Below are 19,120 nucleotides of genomic sequence, written 5' to 3'. Positions count from 1 at the left end.
CAGGACCTCAGGAGGTGATACTCTGCCCCATCAGGAGCCCCAAATCCTCCAGACTCCTGCAGCACTCAGCTTCCAGCCCCCCGTGGCCATCAATCGGCCGAGAGCCTCTCCAAGGAGCTGCAGCCTCCTTCTGTTCAATTAAGTGGACGTTCTTCCTTCCAACTCCAGTGATTAACACCAGTTTAATTGCTGCTGCTGCTGGCTACCAGTGCAGGGAAGACATTTCAGCATACCGCCGGGTGCTGCGAATAGCCCGGATTTCAATGGGCTGCATAGTTTTGCAGGCACTGGCAGAGCAGCTGAACACCACCCAAAACCTCAGTGCTGCTCCCTGCTCTGTCACGCACCCTGTGGATGCTGGAAACTGTGTGCCAGAAAGCCCCGTCCTCCTCTCAGTGAAACCTCAGCCCTTGCCAAGGGCTGTGCTATGGCATTGAGAGCCAGGGGGCCAAGCAGAGGGGCACAGCTTTCCCTTCCTCCATACTGAAGGCTGCAAGCTCTTGTGTAAGGCCAAACCAAGAATGAAGCAATGCCATTTCCACCTTCAGCCACCAGAATCAGTGGCAGAGCTTTAAAAATAACAAAAACCCGTCCGTAAACACAAAGTGACAACGTCTGTTCCACATCCCCATGAGAAGTGCAGGAAAGGGCACTTACCCACACCGCAGGCGAGCCGGGTCCCGGCCGGGAGCTCACGCAGCATCTCCTTCCATCAAACAGGTTCCAGATCACAGCTATGCCTCTCGCCCTCAGGAGCCTCCTCGACTCAGGCCTTTAGCTACCAACCTCTCTGCCACGTCTCTTCTGCAGTCACAACGAATAAGATGCAGCCGTGGGCTGCTGCAGAGCTCCAGTCGACACCTAGATGAGAGCCGGCAGCCAGATCTAACCTCGTTCAGCACCATCAGGGCTAACTTCCCTCCTCACTGCTCTACACCGAGCTCACGCACAGAGAGCTGGAGGAAGGAGCAAGGTTGAGAAGAAAAAAATCAGGATTATAAATCTAAAATTTTATTGAGACCAAAAAAACTGACAGAGCTCGGTATGAAGTTAAAATCCAAACACGTACTTTACATTTAAACAACGTTTTCACAGAAACCTAAACACATGCTTTTAAAAAAAGGTTTGTACAATGCAAGTCTAGATACATACCACCCTACAAGGAGGTGCCAGGAGTCTGGTGGGGCTCATGATTCCAGACATTAAATAAGTCATTATTTGTAATAAACTGGATTTTAAAAAACCCTCCGAAGGTTCAGGGTTACTCATCTGGCTCCGGCACCAACGTCTGGCCTCCTAAAAACAATCACTTGTTATGGGAGAATATGGAATTAATTTTGTTTTTTTTTATTATTTTTTTTTGTGCTGCTCGTGGTTTCCTCTCTCTCCCATGTGATAAATGTGAAGGGTTCCCAGTGCTGCTGGCTGGACAGTCAAATTAAGGTGGGAAAAGGAACAAATAGTCAATAGTCTTTCTCCCCCCCGATTTTGACAAATAGCACCTTGTGATGGAAAAAAAAAAAGAAAAGGTAGAAAGGCTTTTAAGGGGTTAAGATGCATTCCCACCCTACCCTCCCATATACAATGCGTGTGTCAGTAACTGGCAGTTCTGCTTCAGGACAATACGAATCACAAGTTTGCATTTTCACAAGTCTCCCCTCACCCTCCCTCCCCCCATACAAACTGCTCTGAGGGTTTTGAGGACCTCGGCTCCAAAGATGTGGACATTCACAGTCTCAGTCTCATGTCAGCGTCCCTGTCTCCTTAGTTCTGTCATCAATACTGGGCTCTTATTTTTTTTTTTTTTTTCTTTCCTTTTCTGAATTCAGGTTCTAAAAAAGACCTGGAAATGATCTGGAACATTGTCACCAGACCTCATCTCCCTCCCTCCCCAATGAAACAAGAGACCAATTTCCCCACATCCCTCCCCCCATACCCCCAGACCGATACACCAGTAATAGCAAAAGAAAAGAAACAAAACGAAACAAAAATAAAACCAACAACAGAAAAAAAACAAAACAAAACAAAAACAAAACTACACACATGCTACGCCGTAAAAATGCAGAGTTAACACTATTGGGAAGAAGGCTGTGGGTTGCTGAGATGGTCTTTGAAGAATGAGCAGTATCCATCTGCACTCCTTTTTCCCAGCCCACCCATCACCAGTGACAGTCCTTCATGGAAGGGGCTTTGCTTCCTCTCCCACAAGCTGCCAAACGGACAGCCTGGAAATCCCATGGCCCCCCCCTCCCCAGACCCCCCACCCTTCCCTCCCCCAGTGAGCCGGGCTGGTTTGAATCTGTACACAGCATGAAGCTGCATAAAGCAGCGGAGCAGCTGCAGGGCACAGAAACCATACTGGTCTCTTCAAAGGGCATCTTCTCCAGCCATCTCTACGCTCCCGACTGAGCAGAGCTGCGTTCTCCCCCTCTTGCTCAAACCCACAGTTCAGATCTTTATACAAAGGCTGGCCAGGGCGGGTGCCGGGGTTTAGTTCTTGTCCTCTTTCTTGTCATCGTCCTCTGAGGGGTAGGAATGCCATGTCAACCTCTCCTCATAGAACGAGATGACCACCTGGGGGCACTTGATGTTGGCTTCCTTGGCGGGGACCAGGTCGGCCTCATCAGAGTTCTTCCTACAGGCCAGAGCAGAGGATCGAGTTAGGGGGCTGCAGAAGGAGGTGGAAGAACTGGAGAGAATCAAGCAGTTGGAAAACTGAGGAGTCCTCAGGCCACCCAGGGAATCCAAGCAAGCCCTTCCTGAGTGGCTCTGGTGCAGAGAGAAGCAGCACGTGAGTCCTCAAAAGCAGGCGTGTGTTGTCAGGCATGGGGACAGCAGCCAAATCAAAGCTGCAGCCCTTCCCCAGCTACTCCGTACTTCTGAGACAGTGCAAGAGCAAGTGGTTCCTGCACCTTCACCTGCCTGGTTTGGCTCCCAGCTGCACCAGAGACAAGCCCTGTTTCACTAGAGCTGAAAGGGACGTGGTCACGGCTCTCCTTGGGGTGTGGCCTTCTGAAGCTGTGGCCCATGCCACGACATCACACCCCTCTCTCTCCCCAAGCTCGCGCCTGCTGCAGGGGGCATCTTAAGAGCCACGCAATCCCAAGGGCCCTACCTGCTTCTTTCACATCCACGTTAGCCTCAGCGCAGAGGGTCACCTCAGGCAGCAGCGCCATCGTGAGAGATTTCGTGCCAGGTAGCAGGGACTCCCCAGGTGCAGGTCCTTCCCTCTCTGGCACAGAATAAGTGAAGAAATGACAGACACAAAGACACACTCACCACTTCATCAGGAACATGAGCTCCCCGCTGGAATCTGTGGCACCAATGATCCGTTCCGGCTCAAAGCCCCGGGCAAAGCCTCGTGGTTTCTCCGACTGCAAGAGACAAGTTTCCACTTGTAGCATCGAAGGGTGATGGTCACACCCCTGCTGCAGGCCACACAGACACACTGAGGGCTGCTCAGAAAGGCTCAGTGCATCAGATGCTTGGACTGCAACGACTGAGGCCAGCAGTCACTAAGCAGACAGCTCAGGTGTGTACCCATGGCACAGAGCGGATCTGGGGGCCCCAGGGCAGTCCAAAGCCACAAGCAGAGGATCTGATTTCCAAGGCACAGCTGCTCAAACTTTCGTGCTGGCCGAGATTCAGCAGCTCCCAGGATGCAAAACAGACTGCAGAGCCTCCTTCTCGTCCTTCTTCCCAAGCTGCTACGAGCATCCTGAGAGAGAGGCTCCCTGCTCTGCCCTGCTCCTTCTCTTGGAGGCAGCAGGTAACCCCTGCAGCCCATTTTACCCCTTGTGGCTGCTCGAGAGAAGCTGTGGCTCCACATTATTTAGGTTCAAAGACTGCCTTTCAGTTTAGTACTAGAACCTGCTCCAGATTCTCACAGAGGCCTGGCTCAGAGAGCAGCTCATGCTCCTTCTGAAAAGCCACAGCTTTTCAAAAGCACTCCAGCTGTGCCTCACTGATCTGGAATAGTCTCCCCTCTGTGCAGAACCATTTGACTCAGGTTTCAGAGCATGGCTACTCCAGTTGCTGGACACTGTGCCAAATGCAGAGCTAGGGAGGTGAGTACAGAAAGCCAACGCTGCCTCACCTCCTCCTTCTTCTTCTTTGGTTTGCTCTCCTCCCCTTTGTCCTCCGTGTCAGACTCTGCTTTGCGTTTGCTTCCCTCAGACTTCTCACTCTCGTGTGCAGTTTTCTGGGACTGAAGGAACTCTGCAATGAGGTCTGGGCAGTCGAGGTTCTCCTCTGGCTCCCATGTGTTATCTTCACTGGAATGAAAACCAGCAGTTTAATTTACTGACAGAGACAGACACAAAGTCCTGACACCAGATCAAGTGGAGATGCTGAGAGAAGCAGCAGGATTCTGTGTCCTCACCCCACGAAACAGATAAGGGCAGTGATGCAAGAGGCCAGGGCAGAGTTATTTCTGTTTCCAGGAAAGAAAAGCAGTTCATTTCACCTGTCTGCTTGCTTCACACTCTGTTAAAGCAAAGGAAGTCCCCCTATATCACCATGGCACTGCACAGTTAATCTGTGAGACAGAAGCAGGACTTTCTCACCTAGGCTACGCTCACAGTGCTCCAATTAGAGCTGGTGACATTCAGTACCACCTTCTCCATCATTACACTCACCCTGAGCCTCTTAGCCACGTTTTGCAGACAAGGAGAGGCCCTTTGAGTAAATAATTTCTGTCTCACATCTGACCTAAGACTCCCCTCTTTTAGATTAAAGCCATTCCCCTTCAACCCATCATTATCAGAACGTGTAAAAAGTCAGTCTCCCTCTTGCTTACTTACTCGGAGAAGCCTTTCCATTTCAGCAGATATTCCACTTTGCCCTTCACCACTCGTCGATCCAGGACCTTCTCCACCACATACTCCTCCTCTTCTTCCTCTAAGACCTCTTCTACTTTCTTCTTGTTCTGTTTTTTTCCCATTGTGCTGGCCAGTTTTTCAGCTTACGGGCGACGCTGCTGAAAGGGGAAAGAAAATCACACGTGTGTGTTAAGGTCAGGTTTGCCTTTGCAAGGCAGCAAAAGTATACACAGTACCCAGCTTTGCCTCTGTGTACCCAGCACAGAAGGCTGTTTCAGAGGAAACAGGCACTTACAAAGCAGGAAACACACAAAAAGCCCTTCCACTCATCTCAGCTCTACCCTGTCCTGAGCTGTGGAAACCATTTGCAAATTCACACAGCAGCGGGAGGGAGAAAGCACACTGCTGACATTAATTTAAAGTTAATAAACAGTTAATCCAAGCTAAACAAAAGTCACAGTCCCTGATCCTGAGCTCCCCACGTTCTTTTCTTTGGTGTTTTCATGTATGTGCACTCTAGGATACTCATCCAGCTCCAAAATTTTTCTTCTCCTTATCTCCAGGGCATAGGAATAGCCACAGAGCCACAAGCCCAGAGCTTGTGGGAAGCATCTGAAACACACAGCAGGGTTTGCAGGATGCTCTGACCCAAACAAGGCCATTCTCTGTACAAAGGAATATGGGAGTGCTGTCCTTAGGTTCAAAGACTGCCCTGATTTAGACTGCCCTAAGGGTCAGGAGGTGGTGAGCATTCCCACCCGATGTCACCAACACCGAGTCACTGTCACTGCTCTGTCACCAGGACTGAACCTCCTGGTCCTGGCTCTGCATCCCAGGAGGAGTGATTGTCACCCACCCACCTTGCTGAACAGCTGCCCAGAGCCTTCCTGGCCTAACTGCTTTGTTCCAGTAAGAAATGCATTTTCTGCCAAGCAAGATGACTGGCGAGCTGGTCAAACGTTACCAGCCCAAAGACTTCATTTTTGCTGCTCAGGTGAACGTTATACAACACATTTCAGCTGACAAAAATCTATGCTAGTTAGGTTATAGAGCAAAACAAGAATCCTGCAGATTTACACTAACAGAAGATGTCAGAGTTAAGAACAATCTCAGCTCTCAGCTGAGCGAGTTCCCTTTGTACAAGATGTTGCTGAGTTGAGCAGCTGCCATTAGAGCTCCATTCAAAGGAAAAGGCTCAAAAAGGAGGCCCACAAAGCCCAGAATATGAACGACTAGTTCACACCAGAAGCCCAAACAGAGAGGACAGGAGGGACACAGCCGAGGCCGCATGCTCCAGACCACCCTGTCTGTGCTGCTGTCTCACAGACAGGCCCTAAGGGCAGCCAAGGAGCATGGAAAAGCACAGAGAGAGAAAGCAGCACTTCTCTGTTTGGCACGCACTGCACTCAAATGGTTGGATTTTGGACCTTGCTGCTGTGCTGCTGCTTGGAGCACACACTGTGCAGAGGATGGGCACCGAGCTGCTGGTGGGCCAGGCAGAACAACAGCTCTCCTTCAGCACAGGGCTCTGCTGCTTTGTGCTTACCTGGTGGTTTCAGAGAGGGGTGAGCACCAGAGCAGGCTGGAGATAGAGACAAGGGAAGAGCTTGCTCTGCTGTGTTACAGAGCTGCAACATCCATCATAAGAGATGAAGCCTGCTCTGAGTGCTGTGTGAAGCCATGAGAAGCTCCCCAGCCTGTAAAGCCCAGCAGCTGGAGCAGTGACAGGGACATTCCCACTGCAGGGGCACAGCTACCACAGGGCTCCTTTATTAAATACCACAGCACACCCAACCCCCAGGGATACAGATTTCCTGCCCCATTCCTGGGGGAGGGGAGGAGTAAAAGTTGGGAACAGCTTGCTGAAACGAAGCTGTACAACATCATGTAGCAGAAAAGCTTTTCCCTGCCCTGCTCCCAGGCTAAGGCAGAGCCAGATATTCACTGGGCATTGACTGGACGCTGGGTGGAGGCGAGCCCAAGGCTGTGCAATGCAACAAGGCGAAGCTGCCAGCGCCTGCAGGAAGCCAGGCTCGAGTTTCACTCTGGAATTCCTCTGGCAGCTCCTTCCTCCCCTTCGCCCCCGCGGGGAGGAGGATCCTCCATGCACTGAGGCACAACCTGTATGTGGAGAAAAGGGCCCGCAGGGGTGAGATCCTGGGGTTCCCTGCTCCCAGCAGGGACTTGTGCTCAGCTGCAGCCAAAGGAATCTCAGCCACAAACACTGCAGTTGTTGCCTCATTTTGTAAGGACCTTGGGATGCTGTATTAAGGAGCCAAGTGGTTCCCTGGACCAAAGTCTGTAGAGGCAGCGGAACCAGATCTGGGAGTGAGACAGGCAGAAATGGAAAAAGGAGGAAAGCCACAGAGCAGTGCAAACGATGCTATGCCACAGCTCCATCATGGTATTATAGGAAAGGAGAGAAGATGCAGACACGAGGCCAGGAGCACTTGCAGAAAAAGCAGGCCAGGAGCAGAGCCCAGGGGGCCTGGTGGCTCCGGGGCTCCACGCAGCGCAGCACATCTGCAGCCTGCAGCAGGCAGGCAATGCTGAGCCCCAGCACAGCAGCTGCTGCAGAGCCTGGCGTTGCAGAGGCGAGCTGCTGTGCAGGCCTTTCACTGCACTGCAGTCAGGGAGGCTGGAGCACGACAAAGGGATTCGGCAAAGATTGCAGCCTTTGCATGAGGGCATTTCAAACCCTACCCGTTTTCTTGATTCAAGACAAACCACAGCCACACAGAGCACTGCTTGGTTGTGCTTGGAAGGGAACGCAGCAGGGGCAACAGACAACAATCGTGAGGACATCGCTCATGTCTACAGGATTTGGGGCTGGATTGTCCTGCCCCAAGAAAGGCCTCATTAAGTAGCACACGTTTCCTATGTTCAACTTCAATTTTCCTTCACTTAAGGTGTGAAGAAGTTGGTTTACACTGAAAAACAGGACCATCCTGAGCCTAGAAATCCTGCACTAAGTCCTCCTGTTTTCATTTGCTGCTTCTTACCTAACGCTTAAGGCAAGGCTGAAATCCTTTGTGAAAAGGAAAGCAGAGCAGTGAAAGATTGAAAGAATGACTCCGTGGTCTGAAGCTAATAGGAAAAGCATCCGACACACCTAAGGCACTTGAAAAGAATTCAAAGCCCAGTAAAAGGGCAGGAAAAAAGAGGCCCAGCATGAAGGTGTGCACAAAAGCCTGCTTTATAGGGACAGGAATAGCAGGCAGAGGAACGAGAGCGTGGCTGACAGCATGGATCAGCACAAAGCTCTGCTCACTGCACTTCTTGGGGCAGTGAGGAATGGAACTGATGCTGAGACGCTGCTGAGGGAGAGCTGCTGCCCTTCCAGCATGCCTTGTGCTCGTCTTTTCAGTAGGAAGCTTAACAAAAGGAGAGCCAAGAAAAAAAAATGTGGAGACCCAGAGGTTGGGTCTGAATGCAGCCCGGTTCCATTAGCTGCACCTTAAAGGATGAACAGTTCAGCTTCGCTTTAATGAGTTCTAAGCTTTAAACATTTCCTCCCTCCTGCCTTTCTCAAACTTGGCTGGGATCTCTCGTCTCTGTAAGGACTTACAAACACTCCAAGTTTATTCTGCATGTGCCAGGGGAAGGCAGCAGGCACTGTTCTGATGAAGTGGGAAGCAGCACACGAAACCTTTCACACTCCAGAACCTGAACACGGCAGAAAACACCTCTGGAAAGTTTGAGTCAAAGCTCAAGGCTTCGAGCAGAGATCAAACTAAAAGAAAGCCACAGCCTTTGAGCTCGGCCACATCATTTCCAGTTAAGTTCACAATCCAGGACAGAACGTATCTCTGGATTTAAGAGAAAAACACACACAGCAGGGATATTGTAAGGGAATTCGAGCTACAAACCCCATCCCATAGACAGGGTTTGGTTGGCAAAGGCAGACAGAACCCTAGGGGCCAAAAGCTGAGGGTGGGAACGCAGGGCCGCGTTCCTCCTCTCCCTTTTGTGCAAAGGGAGGGAAGCATCACCGCGATATCTCCTGTTTTAGGATGGGAGCTGATGGCTTCAGGCTGCCGTTGGGTACCAGGAACAACTTCTTCTCAGCAAAAGCAGCGAGGCACAGACAGCCCACGGAGGTGGGAGCGTCCCCACGCCTGGAGCAGCTGCAGCACGGCGGGGATGTGGCACCGATGGCCGCGCTCAGCAGCGGGGCTGGGACCTGACGGCTCTTTTCCAACCTTAACGATCACCGCACGGATCCCAGGTGCTCACAGCGAACACCGCCTCAATTCCCACCCCAACCCGCCGCCCGTCCCTTACAGCAGCACAGGAGCCTCGCAGTGCCCGAATGCTCCGGGAGGCGCCGCTTCCCGCCACAAAACCCCGCCGCTTTTCGTTCTCTCAGCTTCACGCAAACAACCACAGCGGGTCCGGGTCCGGGTCCACCTCCTCGCCCTCCTACGTGGGCACGAACCCCCGCCGGCCCCACAGCTCTGCCCTCCAACCCCCCCCGCTCCGAACGCGGCTCCTCCACACCGCCCCCCCCATCTCCACACCCGTTGCCGCCCACCCCGCTCCGTTCCGTTCAGGCCCCGCTTTGTCCCTTCGCGGCCCCGCCTCGCTCGGTTCCCCCCCCACCACCACCGCAACCACCTCACCCCAAACGGTAACCGGCGGCCCAACCCCGCGCACCTTGCACAGCCCCGCCAACGGTTCCGAAGGGAAGCGGCCTACGGGCGGGCAGGGGCCGGCGCCGCGGGCCTGGCGCGCTCCGTCTGCCTCCGTCGAACAAAAGAGCCCGGCCAGCCCCAGTGCCCGCCGCGCCGCTCCGCGCATGCGCCGCGACCCGCACCCACCGCGGTGCACTATGGGAGATGAAGTCCGCCGCAGTTAGATGCGTGAGTTGCCGCGGGGCATCGTGGGAGGTGTAGGCGCGTCGCTGACGTCGGCGTGAACTACAGCTCCCAACATGCACCGCGCCGGCAGGAAGAGGAAGTGCCGCTCGCGGTATAAGGCCGCCGCGCCGCTGTGCTGTTTAAAGGGGCCGCGTCCTGCGTGAGGAGGTGAGGGGGGGTCCTGAAAGAGGGAGGGGGCGGATCTGGGCATCACTGTGGGACATTGAGCTCTGTATGGGGAGCCCGGCGCGGTGGGGGGGAGGTTGTGTGGCTTGTTTTTGGGACTGAGGCCTTGAGAGGGTGAGGCCTCCGGGTTCCCAGTTCGTGCTGGTGCCCCCCAGCCCCGGATCGCGACCCCCGGGGTGCAGTGGGGGTCACAGCGGCTCCCCTCGAGAGCCCTTAATTCGGATCGTAAGCAAAAGCCCCGAAAGAGGATTGGGCACAGCTGCTTAAAGCTGCCCCCCGAAGCTGCCTTTCTCCCTTTGGTTTGTCGAGTGGAGCCCAATTAACTCTGAACCGAGCTTAAATGAGATTATTCGATGTGAAAGTGCGGCCGTGAGACACGCGTGCGTTCCCACATGGGAGCGAGCGGCAGCGGCCTCGTGTTATGCCGGCCTGGGGCTGTGCTCGGTGCTGCTCTGCCCACGGGCAGCACTGGGCCCTGTGGGGCTGCAGGGACCCCTCCCAAGGCAGCCCCGTCCCACCCCACGGAGCAGCGGCCCCCAGCTGTCCTCTGCGGTCTCCAATCTCCCATAACTGAGCGACCCAGCCCCTCTTTGTGGCAGCTCTCTGCTATTCCGTGAGGGCTGTTTTTTTTCTCTCTTCTCCTCTCCCCGTTGTGTTTTTGCCCTGGAAGCAGTGGGATCACAGCTGCCTGGGAGAGCTGAGTGCCCATTGCTGAGCCTGGCAGGGTGACTGGTAGCACATTTGGCACCTTTTCTGCCCTCGGTTCCCAGGGGGAGGAGTGCACGCACTGAAATATGGTGGGGTTTTTTTGGTAGGTTCCCCTCACCCTCCCCCTTACAGCTCAAATTGGAAACAGCAGTAGCAGCAGCAGCAGCAGCAGCCTGACCCAGCCCCAGTGAGAGCTGTCACTGTGAGATACCCCAGAGCTGCCTGCACTGGGCCTGGAGCTCCTGCACTGTGCCCTCAGCTCTTTTCTGCTGTCCATTCACACCTTCTGTGCTCTCTGCATTGGATCAGATGAGTGAGATCTTGCAAACCGGCGGAGCCAGATTTTTGAAGCGTGGATCGTGGCTCACCCCTCCCCTTGTCCTGGCTAAAATTAGCTCAGCCTTCAGAAGAGCTTTGCTTCACAACCGAGCAGATAAATAAAGGCTGAGCTCGCAATGCTACCCAGCACTTGGCAGCTCCCATGGCCTAAAAGGCAAAGCTCCAGGAACTGGGAACAGGTGAAGGGTTGCTGTGCCTCTCTGTTCCGCGTCCCTCAGGAGCCAGGGCTGTGTCCTGAGCCTCAGGTTCATCCCAGGGGCTCCGAATGCCTTGCACAACAAACCAGAAAGGTGAAACCAGGACACGTTTGGTCTGCCAGCTCCCCCTGACGAGCTCTCCTGCTCTGTGTGGTCCAGACCAGGAAGGGATGCTTGGATGGGTTGGTCTGTGCCGTTATGGGGTGTTGGGGACTGTCTGTCCTCTCTCTTCCTCGCAGCGTTGGCACCGTGTCTGTGCTATCATTGCAAAACAGGGATTACTGCAGGAGAATGCAGTAGGGCAGCAAATCAGCTGGGGGCCCAGCAGTGCCCGAGGGATGTGGTGGAGGAAGCAGCAGCTCATGGCAAAACTCAGTGGGAGAGATGAGGGCACCGTGGGGTGCTGGAGAGGGTGAGAGCAGGGAGGGCAGTGAGGGCGAGAGGTTGCAATGCAGGCATGACATCTAACCAGAGGGGGAAATCGTGGTCTGGAGTTTGCTGCTTATTCAGTTGAATTGTGAAAGAGCTGAGAGGAGCGGCGTTGTCTGTGTCTGGTGCTAATGGGAGACGTGCTGGGGCAGCAGCAGGAGCTGGGCTGATCTCAGGGAGAGGAGCAGGCTCATCTGGCAGCAGGAGGATGCTGGCTGGGGGGTGGCTGCTTTGCTTGTGCTGGGCAGGCAGCAGGGGGAGGCTGGTGAGAGGAGGAAGCTGTGATCAAAGCGGGGTTCTTTCCTTACCACCTGAACAAGCTGCACTGAGTGTTTCAGTGCAGAACTGCCCTTGCAGTGTGGGGAGGGGCTGGGCTCTTCCATCCTTTTCTCCTATGGAGCTACAAGGAAAAGAGATCCTGCATGTCCCAGTTCTGGTCATGGAGCAGCCTCCAGCATCCCCCAGCAGGAGCCTGATGGGCTGTGTGGCCCATGTGGGGCACATGGGAGGTTCATGCTGCTTTGCTCTCTGCCCTGGGGGCTGCTGGAGTTGAATGCATCCTCTTTATTTCATGGTGGCTTACTGGATAGGATCAACTGTGCTAGGACTGGGGGCTGGAGAGGTGCTGCTGGGTGAGACAGAAACTGTGAACTTCCTGGGGGCGTGGGGAGAATGTGGGGAATCCTGATTGTCTAAGTGCTCCGTCTCTTCTTACCAAATCCTTTTTCCTCTGTGCAGATGTTTCCTTCTGAGCTCTGGTTCTAGGATGTTGGAGAGCCGAGAGGAGGTAAGATGCCTCCTGATGTGGTTTTATCTGTTCCTGGCTGGGGGTTGGCAATGCTGGAGTCCTGAGTGCTGCATTGAGAGGTGCTGAACATTGGGCAGGAGGCAGAGCTGGGGGGGTGGATGGGGATGAGACTGGGATTTCTGCCCTGTGCTCAGGCAGTGTTTGTGTCCCAGGAGCTGACCACAGTGCGTGTCCAGGACCCTCGGGTGCAGAACGAAGGCTCCTGGAACTCCTATGTGGATTATAAAATCTTCCTCCACGTAAGTTGTGGCTGTTGGGAAACAGCAGAGCTCACCTGCCTCGTTGCCCCTCAGTTGGGAGGATTATGTCTGTGGTTTTTTGTTTTTTTTTTGCAGACCAACAGCAAGGCTTTTACAGCCAAGACCTCATGTGTGCGGCGCCGGTACCGTGAATTCGTGTGGCTGAGGCGGCAGCTCCAGAAGAATGCTGGCTTGGTGTAAGCATGCCCTGAGCTCCCTGCTTTCACCCACCTGCAGCCAGACACCACAGTTCCATTGCTCTGGGTATCTTCTGTGCTCTCGGAGCAGATGTGGATAAAGAAAAGCAGAGGGGTGGCTTTCTCCAGACATAGATGTGGGATACTGGCACTCATAAGATCCAGCTCTGCACAAAGCAGGGTGCCAGCTGCTGCTACCTTGCTGCCCCACATCTTCTTGCTCCAGTGCTGGGACAATCTGACCCTGAGCTGCTGCCTCTGCACTCTTCCTGCAGGCCTGTCCCAGAGCTGCCTGGAAAATCCACCTTCTTTGTGGGGAGCACAGATGAATTCATTGAGAAGAGGAGGCAGGGGCTGCAGCAGTTCCTGGAAAAGTGAGTGAAGCTCCTGCACGCACCTCTGGCAGGGCATGAGAAGGAGGATGCAGCACTTAGAAGATGCTGTTTGTGAGGAGGCAGTGGATCTGCTGGTGGGATCAGCCTGGCAGTGTGAGCTGTCTGGGCAGCACTCAGAGTGCTCTGTGCTCCTGCAGACTTGCCTCACCCCCTTCTCTTTTCGCAGGGTTGTGCAGAATGTTGTCCTCCTCTCCGACAGCCGGCTGCACCTCTTCCTGCAGAGCCAGCTCTCCGTGCCTGAGATAGAGGCATGCGTGCAAGGCCAAGGCTCACAGACAGTGACAGAAGCCATCCTGCACTATGCCATGTCCAACTGTGGCTGGGTGCAGGAGGAGGAGAGCCGCCCTACGCTGCTGCCGGGAGGAGGTGTGCATGGCAGGTAATGCAGGCAGGGAAAGACTGACCCAGGGGCACCACAGTGGGGCAGACCCCAGCTCTCTTGCTGTGCTCAGAGCTGCTTTGTGCTGGCTTCAGCAGACCTGGTACCAGCAGCACCCTGGGCCAGATGGTGCCCTGCTGCCCACACCTCCCCTTGCCTGTGCTTGCAGCTGTAGGAATGCTGCTTAGAAATGGCTGGTGTCTGTGCAATGGAGTTTCACTGTTAGGAAACAACTCCTACTATGAAATGAGAGGAACTGCCAGGCTTTCCAGGGACTCCTGAGTGGCTTTTTGAGCTGCTTGTCACATCCTTGTTACAGTCATTTAAAGGAATAAAACTGAGCATGTGCTCTGTAGCCCTGCACACAAGCGGGCAGGATTCCAGGGGCTAGATGAGCAGAGATGGATGTCACAGGCTGTTGCCAGTGTCTCCTGTGCTGCCCTTCAGGCTGCCTGGGAGGGTGACCTGTTCTGGCCATAGCCAAGGCTTAGCAGAGGAGAGCTTGAATCTCTCAGAAAAACTTAAGCTGAGATTTACAGTGATCTTTGGATGCATTCCTTTCTTAATCTCTGTGTGGTGAGGAACCTTTGAGCCTTTCAGAACATAGACTTTCTGTGCATCTTCTCTCGGCCCTTGCAGTGTGCAAGGCATGCCTCACGCCCACCACAGCTGCAGAGCACTTGCTGTGTGTGTGGGAATTAGCCAGGCATCTCACTGGGTAAGGGGGGCTGCCACCTTGGTGCCAGTCAAGGGTTTTCTGTACCTGGGGAGACAGCTGCCGTGGTGGGAGAGGAAAGCATCCTCCATTTGTCACCTCTGCATCACCCACACACTCGAGTCCTGCAGGTGCAGGTTCCCTGGCAGTGAAGCTCTGCATCCCTGTGCTTCTTGAGCCTACTATGCAAGAGGCTGTGTCTGGCCTTCTGTACCACTTCTTTTTCAGCTTGGTTTTCAATGAATGGGTATAAAGATGTTTCTAGACCCCAGCAATGTTTAAAACAGAGCTCTTTGTGCTTGAAGGATAGGGTTTGTGAGAGCACAACAGCCCGAGGTAACAGGGTAGGTATGCAGGTGTTGTGGCTGTGTTTTCCTTGCTGCTGCCAGCACCATCTGCCTTTTCCTGGTGGTGCTGCCCTTGTGTACAACCACGAGCAGCTGCTGCAGTGTTGCCAGTGCTCTGACTGCTCTCTCTTTTCAGCTGTGCCAGCCTGGGGGCCACACAGGGGCTGAGCTGCCTGGAGACCCTCCCACACTGGAGCGACTTTGGCATGGATGACGCGCACTCGGACAGCCCAGATGAGCCAGCAGAGCCCTTGGGTGGACAGCAGGAGATGCAGTAAATGGTTTGAGCGACCTCACCTGCCTTCCCCAGGACCTGCAGCTCTCTCTGGAGGAGGTGCTGCTGGCTGAGCCAGAGGGAGGCCGGGCTGGCAGGACTGGGGATGTGCTGGGAACACAGCTTTGTCCTTGGCTCTGTGGTGTCCGGGGCTCGTGTGCTCTCTCCCTGATGATTCTCAACTGTCCTTGATGTCCCAGGCAGCGTGTTTGTGTAGCTCTTCTCTTTGGAGAAGAGATCTAGTGGTTAGTGAAACCCGTGTTTCTTATTCCTGTGGCCCTTTGCTCCCCAATTGGAGGAGTAGCAGGGCTTGGTTAGGTCACAATGCCAGCAAGGCCCCACGTTACTGGTACGTTCCTGGCCCTGGGCAGGGTGGGATGTGCTGGCTGTGATGTGTGCAGCCTCAGACTGGGAGTGGGGAGCTGGCTGCTGCCCAGCAGGTCCCTTTGGGTCAGCCCTCTGCATGGAGGCTGCATTTCCCCAGTGATAGCAGCTCTGTGCAGCTCCTGGTGGTCTCAGCTGCATGGAACCCACAGCAGGCTGCAGATGCTCTGCCCACACCTGGGTCCTGCTGGCAGCATTTGTCCCACGAGCTGCACGCAGCTGGGACAAACAGAGACAAAACCCATCCAGGAATGAGGGGACAGTTTATCTCCCCTGCCTGTTTGTGCAGCCACCCCTTCCAGATGGGATTCTGCAGGAGAACAAACCTTTTCACACGTTGATAGCACAGTGGGGGAACGTGGGAGCAACAGGGGAGGAGAACAGGGGACTCACAGCCAGGAGGGAGCTCGCTCAGAGCAACGCAGCATGCAACTGCCTTGGAGTGGGTGTCTGGCAATGCTTTGGGCCCTGGTTACTTTTGCTGCTGCTCCCTGTGCTCTCCTGCACCTTTTCCTATACCCTGAGCACTGGTAGAGGCAGAGCCGACGTGCTCTGACTTGAAATAAAAACAAGTAGAAGAGGCTTGCTGCTTGCTGGTGATGTCTGTCCTTGCTGCGTGGGTGGAGGGAGCCAAGCAGGGCCGAGGCCAAGCTAATTGGAGATAGATGGCTGTAGGGAACAGAGCTGCTGATTGCACCTCTCCCTGTAGGGCTGACCCTGCTGGAGCTGCTCACGAGGTGAGAGGGTCCACAAAGCAGAAAGCAGCGGGCAGAGCAGGTGGGAGGGTCACACTGTGAGATTTGTGGGGCTGGGGCTGGTTGTCCTCACACAGAGGTTTGGGTTTGCAGAGGAGGGAGGGTTGGAAACCCATCGTGTCGCAGCCGAAATGTCAGGAGAAGTTCATGGTGAAGGCTGGCAGCTGCTGGTGCCATTGGCTGCCCCCCCCACCCCCCTTCATACATATTCATGTCTGCTGATGAGTGTGCAGCTCCAAATGGCTCAGCTGCGAGGCCAGCTGTGGCCATAGACTGCACAGCATCCTGCAGGCACCGCTCCTTCGGCCGGGGCTGCAAACCCTGAGCACAGCACTCAGCTTAGAGCTACAGCCCTGCTCCGGGCCATCCCTCTCTCCATGCCCTGCCAGGAACTGGTCAGCCCTAAGGCTTCCCTTTGTAGGTGATGGAGATACAGCAGCCCTGCAAGCAGAGCTCGGTCCTCCCTCAGGGTGCCCATCCTTCCCCCTGGGGGGGGTGCAGCTGCTGCCCCGGTGTTGGCTGCGTGTCAGAGCCAGGCGGAAATTATTTTTAGTGGTGTTGATCGACTCTGCAAAGCTGTCGGGAAAACAGTGACTCATTCGGAGGCAGAACCGTGGAGGGGGGGGGGTTGGGGTGAAGGTGGAGGGGGGGGGGGGAGGAAAATAGCCACCCCAGTGCTGCGTGCAGAGCAGAACAGCGCTGCCTCCGCACTGCTGGGGCCGTGGGAATGTCTGGGGATGGGGTCCGAGATGTGCAGGGATGGTTTTGTGCAGGGCCTGAAGGTGATGGGCGGGAGGGGTGGGGAGGGGGGGGGGGCGGGTCTCTCTGCCATGCATGGAACTGATGTGGAGGGAGCGCAGCCGGCTGTGGCATGGGATTTGCTCCGGGCTTTGAAGCAGCTGCGGTGGGCACACGGAGCGACACAGGGTAAACCCCCCCCCCTCCATCCCCTTCCCCGCAGCCCCGCACGTCTCTCCGCTCCACGTCTCTGCCAGGAGCAAAGCTCGCCGCCTGGACGCGATCCAGGCTCTCCAGACAGCGCATCCTCGCTTTCCACGCCCGCCCCGGGGAAAGCTGTCTGAAATCCGTGCAAACAAACCACGCCGTGTGCCCCCCCCCATCCCCACCTCAGTGCACGCATCCACAGCTCCGTGTCCCCGGGGTACCCGGGCTTGGGGGGGGGGGAGGGGGGGCTGATGGAGCAGTGCAGGATCCGACCCCGTGGTGTAAAGCGGGGTGAACACCGTGCTGCAGCGCACGGAAGCCCTGGGAAAGGCTCTGTGCAGCTCTGGATCTAGAAGCAGCTGCCGGTGGGCCGGGGGTAGGGGTTGGGGGGGGGGGGTTGTGAACGTACACCCCCATCCCCCCCCCCCCCCCCCCCCGTTCCGCCCCCCACCGCCGGTGTCGCTCCCGCCCCCCCGGCCGGGCGGTGCGCGGGCCCAGAGCGCCACCTGGCGGCCGCACGGCGCAGTGCAGCTCGGAGCGCATAGAGCGTGGGAGGCGGGGGGGAGCGAGTTTATTGCGAACTGCCGGCCTGAGGGGGGGGGACGGGGGGGCTGGTGATGCCCGAATACCGTGCAGGGTCCGGAGCAGCGGGTGGTTGCACGCAAGGCTCTTCTTGTAACGGGTTCTCGGGGCTGGGGAGGGTCTTCGTGGCATCGCAGCGTGGGCAGCAAGGGGAGAGGCGAGCACCTGGATTTGGGGAGGGGGAGAGAAACGGTGAGGGTGGGGAAGGGGACGCAGGGTAGGGCTGTGGGTCACGAAGAGGACACGAAGGTCTCCGTGTCCAGAGGGCGGTCAGGCGGCTGCTGACCCCCCTGCTGTCCCAGCCCCACTGTTGGGCTCCATTTCCCCATCTGCCAAATGCCTCCGTATGGGCTTTGGGAGAATAGCCCAGTGCTGCTGTCAGTGCAGGTTGCAGCTGTCACATACAGCTCTCAGGGTCTGACAGAGGCAGCTGCGGTGGTTTTGGCACAGCTTTCTGCCATAGAACTGAACGGAGCCGAAATCCAGGCAGGGACACTGCACAGAGCCCCATCTTTTGGGTGAACATCTGAAGGTCACCATGTCCCCACAGCCCTGTCATCCCCAGCCTCACAGATGCATCCCCATCCACAGCTGTTCTGGGCACGGTGGCATTTTCTCTGACCCATGCCTGTTTCCCAGCCCCACCACCTTCCTTCCACGTAAAACAGAAACCAGAAGATGGAGCCAAACTGTCCTGGGAAAGAAAGGACCAGCGCAGTGCTGCCACCCCAGCACACAAACCCCGGGGTGTCACCTCTCACCTGGGCACCTCCATCCTCACCGCTCCTCCAGGTCGTAAGCAGCTGCCAGGTAATCCTTGGGGACGATCCCGACGGTGCTGTTAAGCTCCCCGACCCACCAGCCATACATGTTGTACTCCTGGGGAGACACAGCAGAAGGGTTGGTGCCAAGACAGGGGGCGCAGCTCTGCTCCCTTCCTTTGGCAGCTGGGTTCACACAGAACCCATTTCTCTCCCCTCTGAGTCCCATCGGGAGGCACTTTGTTGCCCTTCCTCACCCCATCCTTCATCCCCCACCCTTCACTTCCCATGGGATGTGGGTCAGCACAGAGTGTGTGTGTGTGGGGGGGGGGGCTGCATCCCTTACTCTGGCAGGCAAAGCAGGAAAAATCCCATTGCAAAACCAGGAGAAAAGAAAGCAGCTCTGTTTGGAACCTCTATGGGCACAGCAGGAACCCTGGGCAGAGCAGCCCCAAGCAGGAGATGCACCCCATGTGCAAAGGGGACCCCCTTAGCACCCACCCCCCAACCCCAGCTCTGCCACAGCCTGAACACTATGAGGTATTTTAAAATAATTTCTGCTTTGATGAATTGCTGGCTAGCCCACGATTGCTCATAATCAAAGGGAGGAAAATGCAAATGAGAGCCAGCCGAGAACTCGCGGCACCAAGCGTTTATTTCACTGCACAGTGCCAAAAAGAATTAAAACAACATTAAACTCCCAGCAATAATGTTTAAGTCCTCGTTTCCAAGTGCCAAATTGCACCACTCTGGATCATACAGATGTTCGTTAATTATGCTAATTTTTATTAAACTATTAAA

At 55.4% G+C, this 19,120-nt stretch overlaps 3 protein-coding genes across 5 annotated transcripts in view; 1 reads left to right on the top strand and 2 right to left on the bottom strand.

The window, feature by feature from the left end:
* Positions 1-1,790: 1,790 nt before the first annotated feature.
* CBX1 (chromobox 1) lies at positions 1,791-9,636 on the bottom strand. Of its 2 annotated transcripts, none has more exons than XM_031600778.2 (5): positions 9,477-9,636; positions 4,803-4,978; positions 4,097-4,274; positions 3,280-3,374; positions 1,791-2,635 (listed from the first exon to the last, which is right to left on the bottom strand). In XM_031600778.2, the coding sequence occupies exons 2-5, from the start codon at positions 4,940-4,942 to the stop codon at positions 2,491-2,493; spliced, it is 558 nt and encodes a 185-aa protein (XP_031456638.1). In that variant the 5' UTR covers positions 4,943-4,978; positions 9,477-9,636; the 3' UTR covers positions 1,791-2,490. The 2 variants fall into 2 exon arrangements, with proteins under 2 accessions (XP_031456638.1, XP_031456639.1); XM_031600779.2 differs by having other exon boundaries at positions 4,803-4,975; positions 9,477-9,629.
* Positions 9,637-9,759: 123 nt separating this feature from the next.
* Positions 9,760-15,858, top strand: SNX11 (sorting nexin 11). Its single transcript, XM_031600777.2, has 7 exons — positions 9,760-9,847; positions 12,277-12,325; positions 12,499-12,585; positions 12,682-12,782; positions 13,058-13,156; positions 13,344-13,556; positions 14,755-15,858. Exons 2-7 carry the CDS (start codon positions 12,305-12,307, stop codon positions 14,894-14,896), a joined length of 663 nt encoding a protein of 220 aa, XP_031456637.1. The 5' UTR covers positions 9,760-9,847; positions 12,277-12,304; the 3' UTR covers positions 14,897-15,858.
* A 1,656-nt stretch (positions 15,859-17,514) lies between these two features.
* The window catches only part of SKAP1 (src kinase associated phosphoprotein 1), a 125,331-nt gene continuing 123,725 nt past the window's right edge, over positions 17,515-19,120 (bottom strand). For both annotated transcript variants that reach the window (XM_031600781.2, XM_031600782.2), the window contains exons 12-13: positions 18,320-18,437; positions 17,515-17,723 (exon numbers count right to left, since the gene is read on the bottom strand). In XM_031600781.2, the coding sequence (XP_031456641.2) occupies positions 18,336-18,437 (102 nt within the window). In that variant the 3' untranslated portion in view covers positions 17,515-17,723; positions 18,320-18,335. The remainder of the gene's footprint in view (positions 17,724-18,319; positions 18,438-19,120) is intronic.

The sequence above is a fragment of the Phasianus colchicus genome, chromosome 26 (assembly GCF_987193195.1).
Source record: "Phasianus colchicus chromosome 26, bPhaCol1.hap1.1, whole genome shotgun sequence".
NCBI classification, from domain to species: Eukaryota; Metazoa; Chordata; class Aves; order Galliformes; family Phasianidae; genus Phasianus; species Phasianus colchicus.
The sequence above is the reverse complement of the archived record's forward strand: the minus strand, read 5'-3'. Positions and strand labels throughout refer to the sequence as shown.